The 14,208-nt window shown below is 47.7% G+C and overlaps 1 protein-coding gene across 3 annotated transcripts in view; it reads left to right on the forward strand.

Moving 5' to 3' along the window:
- The first annotated feature begins 246 nt into the window (after nt 1-246).
- Nucleotides 247-14,208, forward strand: part of DAGLB (diacylglycerol lipase beta) — a 38,787-nt gene continuing 24,825 nt past the window's right edge. The window contains exons 1-5 of one of the 3 annotated variants that reach the window (XM_063813987.1): nt 477-702; nt 2,342-2,493; nt 2,598-2,734; nt 11,873-12,044; nt 13,387-13,645. In XM_063813987.1, coding sequence (XP_063670057.1) covers nt 11,905-12,044; nt 13,387-13,645 — 399 coding nt within the window. In that variant the 5' untranslated portion in view covers nt 477-702; nt 2,342-2,493; nt 2,598-2,734; nt 11,873-11,904. Of the gene's footprint in view, nt 703-2,341; nt 2,494-2,597; nt 2,735-11,872; nt 12,045-13,386; nt 13,646-14,208 lie in introns of all 3 variants that reach the window. The other 2 variants (XM_024357713.3, XM_024357714.3) reach the window with 2 other exon arrangements.

The raw sequence follows: 14,208 nt of genomic DNA on the forward strand, positions 1-14,208 counted from the left end.
GCGAATCACTTGAGGTCAGGGGTTCGAGACCAGCCTGGCCAACATGGTGAAACTTCGTCTCTACTAAAAATACAAAAATTAGCCGTGGTGGCGCGCTCCTGTAATCACAGCTACACCAGAGCCTGAGGCAGGTGAACCGCTTGAGCCCGGGAGGCGGAGGATGCAGTGAGCCGAGATCACACCCACTGCACTCCAGCCTGGGAACAGAGCGAGACTCCGTCACCAAAAAAAAAAAAAAAAAAAAAAAAAAACCACAAAGAAGGAAAAGGAAATATCACCAGAACGGATATCACTGCACTTTTCACGAAAAAGAAAAAGAAAATACCAGAACGGATTTCACCGACCGGCAGACCTGCAATCGACTCAGCCAGCGCCTTCCGGATCAGCGTTTCTGCGCAGGCGCAGACAGCTCCGGCGGAAGAGGCGGTGTAGGGCTCAGTGCGCTTGCGCCGATCTCGGCCTCAGCGTGAGCATGCGCAGGTCCCCGCCCTCGCTGCGTTTGCGCTTGAGCGCAGATAATTTGGTGGCGGCGTCCGGAGGGTGCTGGTCTGTTCTCGGTGAACGGCGCGCGGGGTCTCTCCTGAGTGCGAGCTACGGGACCTTCGCCATGCCGGGGATGGTACTCTTCGGCCGGCGCTGGGCCATCGCCAGCGACGACTTGGTCTTCCCAGGGTTCTTCGAGCTGGTAGTGCGAGTGCTGTGGTAAGGACGGCGGCTACGGGGGCGGTGGAGCCCACCGGGGAGGGAGCGGGGGGCGAGCTGTCCCTTGAGACGGTGACAGAAGTGGCTTCCCAAGCACTGTCGCGGTCCCAGCGCTGGCCACGCATCCTCTTATCGAGTTCTCACCACCGCCCGAAGAGGTGGGCAGTGGTGCTGTGTCCATTTGACGGATGACAAACCGAAGCCCCCAGAGTGTGTGGGCTGGACCCGGGGGACAAACAGGGGGTCTGGAAGTCCGCGCAGCAGGACGCGAGCACCCCTTTGTGTGCAGCGCCGAGACCTGGCCCTGGGGTGCCACGAGGGTGTTACCGCCGGCAAAAGCCTTGGCCTCGAGGTCTCCTTTCTTGAGGCGGGAGCAGCCACTTGTGCCCTTCCTTCCCTTTGTACGAGGCACTTCAATCTGCAACACGAAGGATAGGAAAAAATACCGAGCCGGTTGTGGCTGCATTTCGTGAGAAGGAGACAGGCTCAACATACAACGCTGTTGTCTTTCAAAGTGTGGAATCAGTGGGAAGTGGCATTGGTACCTGAAGTCTGTTCCCAGAGGATCTGTGCAGGGAATGAATCATTGTTATGCAAAAGTAGATTCTTGGCTGGGCGCCAGGGCTCACGCCTGTTATCTCAGCACATTGAGAGGCTGAGACGGGAGGATTGCTTGAGGGCAGGAGTTTGAGACCAACCTGGGCAACATAGTGAGACCCCTTTTCTTTTTATTTTTTTGAGACAGGGTCTCACTCTACTACCCAGGCGGGAGTGCAGTGGTGCGATCACCACTCACTGCAGCCTCAACCTCCTGGGCTCAAGCGATCTTCCCACTTCACTCTTCCAAGTAGCTGGGACCACAGACTCGTGCCACCACGCCCAGCTAACTTTTTCTATTTTTTGTAGAGATGGAGTCTCACCGTGTTGCCCAGGCTAGTGTCCAACTCTTGTGCTCAAGTGATCCTCCTGCCTTGGCCTCCCAAAGTGCTAGGATTACAGACGTGAGCCGCCGTGCCGGGCCTAGATCTTTTATTGTTGGCAATTATATTCCAGGCCAGGTGCAGTGATTCATGCCTGTAATCCCAGCACTTTGGGAGGCCAAGGCAGGAAGATCACTTGAAGCCAGGAGTTCAAGACCAGTCTGGGCAACATAGCAAGACCCTGTCTCTACAAAAAGAAAATTATATTCCAAAGTGAACCTTGCCTTGTTTTGGAAAATATTAACTCCTTTTATTTCTTTTTTCTTTCTTTTCTTTCTTTTTTTTTTTTTTTTTTTGAGACAGAGTCTCATATCGTTGCCCAGGCTGGAGTGCAGTGGCACGATCTCGGCTCACTGCCACCTCCACGTCCCAGGTTCAAGCAATTCTCCTGTCTCAGCCTCTCGAGTAGCTGGGACTACAGGCGCGCACCACTACGCCCAGCTATTTTTTTTTGTATTTTTCATAGAGACAGGGTTTCACCATGTTGATCAGGATGGTCTCGATCTCCTGACCTTGTGATCCGCCCACCTCAGCCTCCCAAAGTGCTGTGATTACAGGTGTGAGCCACCGCGCCCGGTCCCCTTTTATTTCTTTGTATCATGTTCTACACAGCAGCTCCTTGGATTTCATTTCTGACCCTTCCCTTTTTTTTTTGCCAGGTGGATTGGCATTCTGACGTTGTATCTCATGCACAGAGGGAAGCTGGACTGTGCTGGTGGAGCCTTGCTCAGCAGTTACTTGATCGTCCTCATGATTCTCCTGGCAGTTGTCATATGTACTGTGTCAGCCATCATGTGTGTCAGCATGAGAGGTAAAAAGTAGCCTTTTCTATTTGATACCTATTTTTTTATAGCTTTATTGAGATATAATTCACATACCATACAATTCACTTCTGTAAACTTTCCAATTCAACAGTTTTTAATATAATCACAGAGTTGTGCAGCCATCACCATCATCAAGTTTATACCATTTTCTTCACTCCTGAAAGAAATCCTGTACCAGGCGGGACACAGTGGCTCACACCTGTAATCCCAGCACTTTGGGAAGCCGAGGTGGGTGGATCGCTTGAGGCCAGGAGCATGAGACTAGCCTGGCCAACACAGTGGAACCCCATCTCTATGTCTCTACTAAAAATAGAGAAAATTATGTTGGTGCATGCTTGTAATCCCAGCTGCTAGGGAGCTGAGATCATGCCACCGTACTCCAGCCTGAGTGACAGAGTGGAGACTCTGTCACAAAACGGAAAGAAAGAGATCCCATACCCATTAGCAGTCACTCCTCATTTTCCCCAAACTCTCCCAACCCTAAGCATTCACTAATTTGCTTTCTGTCTGTGTACATTTGCCTATTGTGGACATCATATAAGTGGAATTAATTCACTGTGTGGCCTTTTGGTCTGGTTTCTTAAACTTAGCATAATGTCTTCAAGGTTCATCCATGTTTTAGCATGTATCAGTACTTCATTTTTATGGCTGAATAAGAGCATCGAATGAATGGACCACATTTTATTTATCCCTTTGCCATTTGGTAGGCATTTGGATTGTTTCCATTTTTCACCTATTACGAATAGTGCAGCTATGAACATTCGCATACAAGTGTTTATACAGACATGTTTTCATTTCTCTTGAGTGTGTACCTAGGAGTGAATTGCTGGATCATGTGTTAATGCTCTGTGAAACCTTTTGAGGAACTGCCAGACTTTTCCAAGCAGCTGTACCATTTTACATTCCCACCAGCAGTGTATAAGGGTTCTAATTGCCCAACGCTCTTATTATATGACTTGTTAATTATAGCCATCCTAGTGAATGTGAAGTGGTAGCTCATGATTTTGTTTTGTTTTGTTTTGTTTTTTTGAGACGGAGTCACACTCTGTCACCCAGGCTGGAGTGCCATGGCGCAATCTCGGCTCACTGTAACCTCTGCCTCCCGGGTTCAAGTGATTCTCCTGCCTCAGCCTCCCGAATAGCTGGGGCCACAGGCCATTTGTTTTTTGTCTCATGGCTTTGAGGAACATTTCTTTGGTGACTAATGATGTTGAGCATCCTTTCATTTGCTTATTGCTCATTTGTGTATCATTTTTGTGGAAATGTCTGTTCAGATCTTTTGCCCAATTTTAGACTAGGCTATTGATCCTTTTATTTTTTATTTTTATTTTTTGAGATAGAGTCTCCCTCCGCTGCGCAGGCTGGAGTGCAGTGGCGTGCTCTCTGCTCACTGCAGCCTCCGTCTCCTGGGTTCAAGTGATTCTTGTGCCTCAGCCTCCCATGTAGCTGGGATTACAGGCACCCGCTACCACGCCTGGCTAATTTTTGTATTTTTAGTAGAGATGCGGTTTTACCATGTTGGTCAGGCTTGTCTCGATCTCCTGACCTCAAGTGATCCACCCGCTTCGACCTCCCAAAGTGCTAGGATTACAAGTGTGAGTCACCGCGCCTGGTCCCTTTTATTTTTACATTGTGAGGGTTACAACTATTTTGTTGTTGTTAGAGACAGTGTCTTGCTCTGTTGCCCAGGCTAGAGTGCAGTGGCGCAATCATAGCTCACTGCAGCCTCAAATACCTGGGCTCAAGCAATCCTCTCTTCTCAACCCCCAAGTAGCTGGAAGTACAGGCACGTGCCACCATACCTGGCTAATTTTTTTTATTTTTATTTTTTGTAGAGACAGGGTCTTGCTATATAGCTTAGACTGATCTTGAACTCCTGGGCTCAGGTGATCCTCTCGTCTCGGTCTCCCAAAATGCTAGGATTACAGGGGTGAACCAGCGCGTCTGATCACCTATTCTTCATTTTTTTTTATATGTGTTACAGTTTTCTGTAGATAACCATTTATCTGAGAATGTCTCCAGAAGTGTTGGAAACCTTCCCTGTTGGATTCCTCTGCTTCATAGGATGATGTGAGCACTGTGGTGACTAATAAAGGAATGCATTCATAGAAACGATTCATTGGTCAGAGGCAGGGCTGTGTGACATGCCACCATCCGCCATGTTTTAGTCTTTTGTCACTGCTTGAATTGGGATGGACGAGGTATGCATATCAGATATATGCTGGTGGTGAGGTGCACTGGGAGGCGCTGGTGATACAGTGAGTGACGGCATCAAGATCTTGACAGTTTGGAATGAAGGACTGAAATGTAAAAGGTGTTAGCTCATAGGAGCAATGTAGAGGGTAGAAATGTTAGCAGCAACATCTTTCATGAGAAAAAGACCTTAGGGTTTGGGATGACCAGCAAGAGTGGCATGTGCCTGATTACCACAGTAACATAGAAAACAGAGCTCTGTGTACTTTATTTTACTTTTTTCTTTTGAGACAGAGTTTTGCCCTTGTTGCCCAGGGCTGGACTGCAATGGCGTAATCTCAGCTCACTGCAACCAACCTCTGCCTCCCAGATTCAAACAGTTCTGCCTCAGCCTCCCAACTAGCTGAGATTACAGGCACGTGCCACCACACCCAGCTAATTTTTTTGTATTTTTAGTAGAGACAAAGTTTCTTTTCTTTTTTTTTTATTTTTAGTAGAGACAAAGTTTTTTGTTTGTTTTGTTTGTTTTTTGTTTGTTTTTTGTTTTTTTTTTCTGGATGGAGTCTCGCTCTTCCACCCAGGCTGGACTGCAGTGGCACTATCTCTATCTTGGCTCACTGTAAGCTCCGCCTCCCGGGTTCACGCCATTCTCCTGCCTCAGCCTCCCAAGTAGCTGGGACTACAGGCGCCCGCCACCGTGCCTGGCTTTTTTTTTTTTTTTTTTTTTTTGTATTTTTAGAAGAGACGGGGTTTCACTGTGTTAGCCAGGATGGTCTCCATCTCTTGACCTCGTGATCCGCCCACCTCAGCCTCCCAAAGTGCTGGGATTATAGCCGTGAGCCACTGCACCTGGTCTAGTAGAGACAAAGTTGAACCATGTTGGCCAGGCTGGTCTCGAACTCCTGACCTTAGCTGATCCACCCACCTCATCCTCCCAAAGTGCTGGTATTACAGGTGTGAGCCACCGCACCCAGCTAGCTCTGTGTATTTTAGTATGCCTCTAGAAACATCCACGCAAGGAGGCTGGATTGATGGAGGCTCCACGTTTGTGTTGGCCCCCAAATGTAGGCTGTCATTGGTGCCAGATGCTTAAGGAAAGAAAGAAACCATGTGTACAGTGTGGCTTCAGCGCTGGGAAGCTTCTTATTGAAGGTGAAGTATTGAGACTGGTGTCATTTCAGATACAGCATTATCTAACTTATTTGCCCTTTTTTGTTCATCTCACATTCTGGTTAGACCACTGAGTTTGTGGCTGTAATAGCAGGATCAGAGTGGAAGCAGTCGGTGTACTTTTTTTTTTCCCCTTACATGTTTGTTTGTGTTGAGATATTTTTGGTGTTGGGACGTCTTTACCTCCCTGTGAGGGATGCTCATATTCACTCCGTTCCCTCCTCCTAGACACTCGTACAATGCTTGCATCATCATGTACTTGTGGTCAGAGCTCAGAAGTCATCTGTGGGTTGTCGGAGTGTTCTGGGTTGTCTATCCCACAGCCTCCTCCAAACAGAACCCCGTTTTGTTTTGCCCCCATCCCACACATACCAAGTATGCGTCAGAGAAGCAGACCCTAGGCCGGGCTCACGTATCGGTGATTGGTTCAGGAATGGACACATGACCCAGTTTGGCCCAGTGAGAGTCAGGGAGAGTTTGGTGGAAGGTTCTGGGGAAGTGCTTCCTTGCCCCTCTAGGAAGGATCCAAAAGCCATTTATCGTCGCTCTCCTGGCTGAAGCTGTGTCTCCACTCACAGCGCAAGGCAAGCTGACATACAGAGCAGGGGAGAGCTGGGAGAAGCACAAGGAGATGGAGGCTTGTCTCGGTCAGGGCAGCCCCGATGCCGTCTTGCTTCTGCACTCAGTCCCTCGAGTCATTGTGGCCCTTCCTGCTTTTCAGCCAGTTTGAGTTGAATTTTCTGTAACTTGTGGCTAGAGATATCCCAGCCAAACTGAAAACAGTATTTTATAAAAACATGTTCGTTTAATTGTCAGTTTGTTACACATAACATCATATGCCTTATTAAAAATATGTATTGAAGGCCAGGCGCGGTGGCTTATACCTGTAATTCCAGCACTCTGGGAGGCTGAGGCGGGTGGATCATGAGGGCAGGAGATCAAGACCATCCTGACTAACACGGTGAAACCCCGTCTCTTCTAAAAATACAAAAAATTAGCTGGGCGTGGCGGCGGGCCCCTGTAGTCGCACCTACTCGGGAGGCTGAGGCAGGAGAATTGCTTGAACTCGGGAGGCGGAGGTTGCAGTGAGCCGAGATCGCGCCATTGCACTCCAGCCTGGACAACAGAGTGAGACTCTGTCTCAAAAAAAAAAAAAAGAAAAAAATGTTTGTTTAATTGTCAGTTTGTGGCCGGGCGCGGTGGCTCACGCCTGTAATCCCAGCACTTTGCGAGGCCGAGGCGGGCGAATCACGAGGTGAGGAGATTGAGACCATCCTGGCTAACATGGTGAAACCCCGTCTCTACTAAAAAGTACAAAAAATTAGCCAGGCGTGGTGGCAGCTGCCTGTAGTCCCAGCTACTTGGGAGGCTGAGCCAGGAGAATGGCATGAACCTGGGAGGCGGAGCTTGCAGTGAGCCGAGATCGCGCCACTGCACTCCAGCTTGGGCGACAGAGCGAGACTCCATCTCAAAAAAAAAAAAAATTGTCAGTTTGTTACACATAATGTCATACGCCTTATTAAAAATATGTATCGAAGGCTGGGAGCGGTGGCTCATGCCTGTAACCCCAGCACTTTCGCAAGAGGGAAACTCCGTCCCCCCCTCAAAAAGAAAGAAAGAAAAAAACCAATGGTCAGTAGGAAAATGGGCAAAGAACATGAACATGTAAAGGAAATATAAATGATTGATTGACTGATGGATTGATTTTGAGATGGAATCTCGCTCTGTTGCCCAGGCTGGAGTGCAGTGGTGGGATCTCAGCTCACTGCAACCTCCGCCTCCCAGGTTCAAGCAGTTCTCCTGGCTCAGCCTCCCAATTAACTGGGATTACAGGCACACACTACCATGACTGTCTAATTTTGTGTTTTTTTGTAGAAACCATGTTGGCCAGGCTGGTCTCGAACTTCCCGCCATGGCCTCCCAAAGTGTTGGGATTACAGGCATGAGCTACTGCACCCGGCCGACATAGCTAACTTCTGTTGTCCCTTTTGTTTCGTAAATCAAGTCCCAATAGCCTGTCATCTGAGCTGAAAGAATGCTTCTTTAGCTTTTGGCTGATACTCCTCTCTGAAAGGAACATCACAAGATGTGGAGGGAACATTTGGAGCAGGTGGAATTCAGTCCTCTCCATCCAGAAGACTGATCCTCTTCTTCTGTAGCTCAATTGAGGAAAACTTTTTTTTTTTTTTTGGAGACGGAGTTTCGCTTTTGAGTCCCCAGGATGGAGTGCAATGGCATGATCTCGGCTCACCGCAACCTCCGCCTTCTGGGTTCAAGTGATTCTCCTGCCTCAGCCTCCCAAGTAGCTGGGATTACAGGCATGCACCACCACACCTGGCTAATTTTATATTTTTTAGTAGAGGCGGGGTTTCTCCATGTTGGTCAGGCTGGTCTTCAACTCCAGGTGATCTGCCGCCTCAGCCTCCCAAAGTGCTGGGGATTACAAGCCTGAGCCACTGCGCCCGGCATTTGAGGAAAACTTTGATACTGTGGTAGTTTCTTTTTTTTTTTTTTTTTTTTTTTTTTTGAGACAGAGTCTTTCTCCATCACCCAGGCTGGAGTGCAGTGGCGTGATCTTAGCTCACTGCATCCTCTACCTCTTGGGTTCGACCGATTCTCCTGCCTCAGCCTCCCGAGTAGCTGGGATTACAGGCGCCCACCACCACGCCTGGCTAATTTTTGTATTTTTAGTAGAGATGGGTTTTTGCCATGTTGGCCAGGCTGGTCTCGAACTCCTGACCTCAGGTGGTCCACCCGCCTTGCCCTCCCAAATTGCTCGGATTATAGGTATGAGCCACCGCACCCGGCCTAGTTTCTATTTTTTATTTGAAAACCTCCCAAATGAAATCCCACTGTTGCACCTTGTGGGAGGTTTGATTAGGGATGGTCCACCCTTATGACTACCATGTTTTGACAGAAGAACACTTTTGACATACAAAGTCTGCCTTGTGCCATGTGTGGCTTTGATTGTGGGATGCCTCCTTGTATCTCCTCTGTGTTGGTATCCCAAGAGCTCATTGCTAAGCTGGGTCAGAGAAGATTGCAGCATTGGCTATAGGAGTTGAGTGTACTGATTCTGGGACCTAGGCCTTCCTTTCATTGCTCTTCCATAAGTGGCTGTGTCTGATGATGGATGATAGGGTTACTTAACCAAGACGGTGGTGAGGACATTACATTTAGGAATGCAGCTGTGCTTGTCGGTTATGGGGCCAGTGACCTTAGGAAGCCTGCTGCGGCAGCCAGGTCCATACTAGCATCTGTTTTTCTTAAGGAAAAATAAAAGGGAAAGTTTTTCTTTTTTCTTTTTTTTTCTTTTTGAGATAGAGTCTCACTCTGTCGCCCAGGCTGGAGTGCAGTGTCACAGTCTTGGCTTACTGCAACCTCCGCATCCTGGGTTCAAGCAATTCTCTTGCCTCAGCTTCCTGAGTAGCTGGGACTACATGAGCACACCACCATGCCTGGCTAATTTTTTATATTTTAATAGAGATGAGGTTTCACCATGTCAGCCAGGCTGGTCTCAAACTCCTGAGCTGAGACAGTCCATCCACCTCGGCCTCCCAAAGTGTTAGGATTACAGGCGTGAGCCACCGCACCCGGCCAGAAATTTTTTCTAGGCAGGCAAAACCGTGTAAAGGAGATTTTCTCAGTATCATCATCATCATCATCATCATCATCATCATCATCATCTTTTTAAGAAAATAATCAGAGATGAGGTCTCTCTGTGTTCCCCAGCATGGTCTCGAACTCCTGGGCTCAAGCAATCCTCCTGCCTTGGCCACCCAATGTGCTGGGATCAATATCTTATTTTCTGGAACCTTAATCAGAGCAACTCCATCTCTTGATTCCTTGTCTGTGTATTTCATTAATGCAGTATCAGCAGTTGTCATCACAGTTGGAGTTTCAGGTCCAGGTGCTGCTGACATTAGGATGTGTCTGTTTTTAGAATCCCAGCCCTCCAGGAAGCAGTGTGTATGCAGATACTGTTTCCTGTTTCTCTGGGGTGTTTGGCTATTGTTATAACAAGCTCCAAATATAGGACTGTGTTTTTTTTTTTTTTCCCACATACCTGCACCCTTTCCCCCTCAGAGAGGTTAGTGTTACAATTATTTAGCTTATAAAATTTTGTCTTTGTGCCAAAAATGAGGCTGTTAGTGCCTAATATTTTATTTATTTATTTATTTTTGCATTTTTAAAATTATTTTTATACTTTAAGTTCTATGGTACATGTGCACAACATGCAGGTTTGTTACATATGTGTACATGTGCCATGTTGATGTGCTGCACCCGTTAATCGTCATTTACATTAGGTATATCTCCTAATGCTATCCCTCCCTCCTCCCCCACCCAACTACAGGCCCCGGTGTGTGATGTTCCCCACCCTGTGTCCAGGTGTTCTCATTGTTCAGTTCCCACCTATGAGTGAGAACATGCGGTGTTTGGTTTTCTGTCCTTGCGATAGTTTGCTCAGAATGATGGTTTCCAGCTTCATCCATGTCCCTACGAAGGACATGAACTCATCCTTCTTTATGTTAGTGCCTAATATTTTAAATGTAACTATTTCATTCATTCTAACAGAAGATAATTTTTTGAATTTAAAAGCTATTTCCTGGTAGGGTGCTGTGGCTCATGCCTGTAATCCCAGCATTTTGCGAGGCAAAGGCGGGCAGATCACTTGAGGTCAGGAGTTCAAGACAAGCCTGGCCAACATGGTGAAACCTAGTCTCTACTAAAAATACAAAAATTAGCCAGGTGTAATGCCTCTAATCCCAGCTACTAGGGAGGCTGAGGCAGGAGAATCACTTGAACCTGGGAGGCGGAGGTTGTGGTAAGCTGAGATCACACTACTGCACTCCAGCCTGGGCGACAGAGTGAGACTCCATCTAAAAAAACAAAAACAAAAATTAACCAAAAAACCCCCACAAAAAAACAACTGTCTATGGGACTATGAGGCCTATTTCAGCGTGGTGGTGTGCACCTGTAGTCCTAGCTACCCGAGAGGCTGAGGTGGGTGGATCACTTGAGCCTGAGAGGTGTAGGCTGCAGTGAGTCATGATTGTGCCACCACACTCCAGCCTGGGCAAGAGAGTGAGAACTTGTCTCCAAAAAAAAAGGTAGCTATTACGCTCTCTGAGCTTCAGTTTGCTTGCTCATACGTAAAATGAGATAATGACTAACCCAGTCATTGTGGGGATTAAAGAACTACGCGCATGAAGTGTTTTAGGTTGGTGTCTAGAACAATATAGGTCTCAAAGGGACGTGGAGCTTATTTTCCTGGCTGTTAGAACTTGGGTGACCATATATCCCTGTTTGCCTGGGACAGGTCTGTTTTGTGCCTGTTGTCTCAGCATAATTATTACTATTATTATTATTATTATTTTTTTGAGACGGAGTCTTGCTGTGTCGCCCAGGCTAGAGTGCAGTGGCGCAATCTCAGCTCACTGCAACCTCTGCCTCCTGGGTTCAAGCGATTCTCCTGTCTCAGCCTCCCTCGCAAGTAGCTAGGATTACAGACGCCCGCCACCACGCCTCGCTAATATTTTAATTTTTAGTAGAGGTGAGGTTTCACCATGTTGGCCAGGCTGGTCTCGAACTCCTGACCTCAGGTGATCTACCTGCCTTGGCCTCCTCCCAAAGTGCTGGGAGTACAGGTGTGAGTCACCGCGCCCGGCCCCAGCATAATTATTAATAGTCCCCTTTTTTCCTCTCAGAAGTATACCAGTTTGGGCCATGATTATATTGTCACCCCAGTGAGAACCCAGAAGTGTTTTTAATCCCTGGTAAATCTTAAAAAAGAGTCCAGGACTTTTTGTCACGTTTCCCATCCTCATTTTCTCACTTGCTGTCTGACTTAGGTGCTGATTACCAATTATAAGTAGAAAAAGTCAGGAGGCGGGTGTGTGCACAGTACAAATGTATGCTTTGCAAAAACTGTATTTTTGCAAAAAGGAAGCTCTTCATCTCTGAGGAAGCAACTGAGCAGTTGGAACGTTTTTTGTATTTCAGGAACGATTTGTAACCCTGGACCGCGGAAGTCTATGTCTAAGCTGCTTTACATCCGCCTGGCGCTGTTTTTTCCAGAGATGGTCTGGGCCTCTCTGGGGGCTGCCTGGGTGGCAGATGGTGTTCAGTGCGACAGGACAGTAGTAAACGGCATCATCGCAACCGTCGTGGTCAGGTGACATCTCCCTTCTTCTCTTTGAGTTTCAGTGGATTTGAGGCATAGGTGAACAAACCCTTCTAACATGACAGAGAGTCCAGTGTCCCTCGGACTTCCTCAAATAGTTAGAAATTGGAGTTAGTTTCTGCGTAACTCATCAAAATTTAGAGACACTGTTTATCCATGAAATACAACTCGTCTTTCGTTATGCACGTATTGATGTAGATTTCTTTCCTTACTGGTTCTTTATTTTCTACATTCCCTTCTGTCTCTCTCTCTTTTTTTTTTTCTTTTTTTCTTAAAGTCTTTTATTCCTAACCTTTCTCTTATAAGAATTCGGAAGAAAACCAAAGACCAAAACCAGAGCAAAAACTAAAACTAAAGGTATGAAAAGAGATACGGTGTCCAGAAGTGGGACAGGGAATAATATTCTAGAACAATAAGGTTTTCGTGTTTTCTAGGCTAAAAATCTTAGAGATGATCCAGTCCCGCCCCCTTAACACCCTCTGTTCTAAATAAGGAATCAGACCTGGGCTGTTGCTGCGTTTCTCGAGTCACACCGCCAGGGGGCAGCAGAGCCCCTTCGGGAGGGGCATTTCCCGGTTGCGTGTGCTCCTCAATCCGGCGTCTTGCAGTGTGGAAATATTTAAACATATAGATGAGAGGCCTATCAGAGTACTCTGTGATACCTTCATGAGAAGAGCCCTGAGGCACCGAAGGGGAAGGGCGTATGTCATGGTCCCAGGGCCATATGGAGAAGAAGTGCCCGCTGCTTCCGGGCCCAGGCTGCAACTCTGCCCAGCGGACACCTCCCTGTTCCTTCTGTGGCCTTTACTGTTAGGGCAGGGCCTGGGTTAACCATTGATTCATAAGGAACTTTTTTTTTTTTTTTCTTTGAGACAGAGTCTCCCTCTGTCGCCAGGCTGGAGTGCAGTGGCGCCTCCTCGGCTCACTGCAATCTCCGACTCTCTGGTTCAAGCGATTCTCCTGCCTCAGCCTCCTCAGAAGCTGGGACTACAGGCACGCGCCACCACACCCAGCTAATTTTTGTGTTTTTAGTAGAGACGGGGTTTCACTATGTTGGCCAGGCTGGTCTCGATCTCCTGACCTCGTGATCTGCCGGCCTCGGCCTCCCAAAGTGCTGGGATTACAGGTGTGAGCCACCACGCCCAGCCTCATAAGGAACTTTCTAGAAGAAAGTTGCTTGCCTCAGGCAGGTTCCAGGAGAGCTGCATCTTCCTCGGTAACAGAACCCTCCGTGGTAGAGACTCAGAAACTGAACCTGGAGGAGGGACCCCGGACACCTGCGTCTGGGCTGGGGCCCGCAGTCACCGAGCCTTTTCCTCTCTCTGTCTTGCAGTTGGATCATCATCGCTGCCACAGTGGTTTCCATTATCATTGTCTTTGACCCTCTTGGGGGGAAAATGGCTCCATATTCCTCTGCCGGCCCCAGCCACCTGGATAGTCATGATTCAAGCCAGTTACTTAATGGCCTCAAGACAGCAGCTACAAGCGTGTGGGAAACCAGAATCAAGCTCTTGTGCTGTTGCATTGGGAAAGACGACCATACTCGGGTTGCTTTTTCGAGTACGGCAGAGCTTTTCTCAACCTACTTTTCAGTAAGCCAAGGGGATCTGGTTTGGTCTGTTTCTTCTGTTTCAGTAAATGCTTCTGATGGAGCCGGTCCCTCTGTTCCCATAAAACAGCGTTTGAGAACCTGTCTTTGGGTGTGTGGGGGGTGGCTGGAGACCCTCTGTCTGTGATGAGCCCTCCAGGGAGCAGTTAACTGCAAGAGCCACACCTTCTCAGACCCTGTGTCCCAGTAGGACATGTCTTCGTATTGACACCCACTCACTACCCTGTCAAAATGCTGGATTAGCCTGTAAGGAACCACATAACGGACGCTGTACCCTTTGAGAATAATTTGCAGCTGCTATTGAGCAGATACCAAGCACAGGCAGTGGCATGAATCGAGGTTGGAATCAGATAGTGAGTGACTTCTTACCACTTTGTATCATGATGGAAATGATCGACGATGCTACTTTTGGAAGACAGTTTGAATAGATGATTGCAGCACAGAAGGGAGCGTCATTCTAGAGAGAGTTCTTCCGCAATTTGAAAATGCTTGTTTTTTTTTTCACATGCAGCGTGTCATCTTTTTATATGACATTCTCTGCTAAAT

The sequence above is a fragment of the Pan troglodytes genome, chromosome 6, assembly GCF_028858775.2.
Source record: "Pan troglodytes isolate AG18354 chromosome 6, NHGRI_mPanTro3-v2.0_pri, whole genome shotgun sequence".
Classification (NCBI taxonomy): Eukaryota; Metazoa; Chordata; class Mammalia; order Primates; family Hominidae; genus Pan; species Pan troglodytes.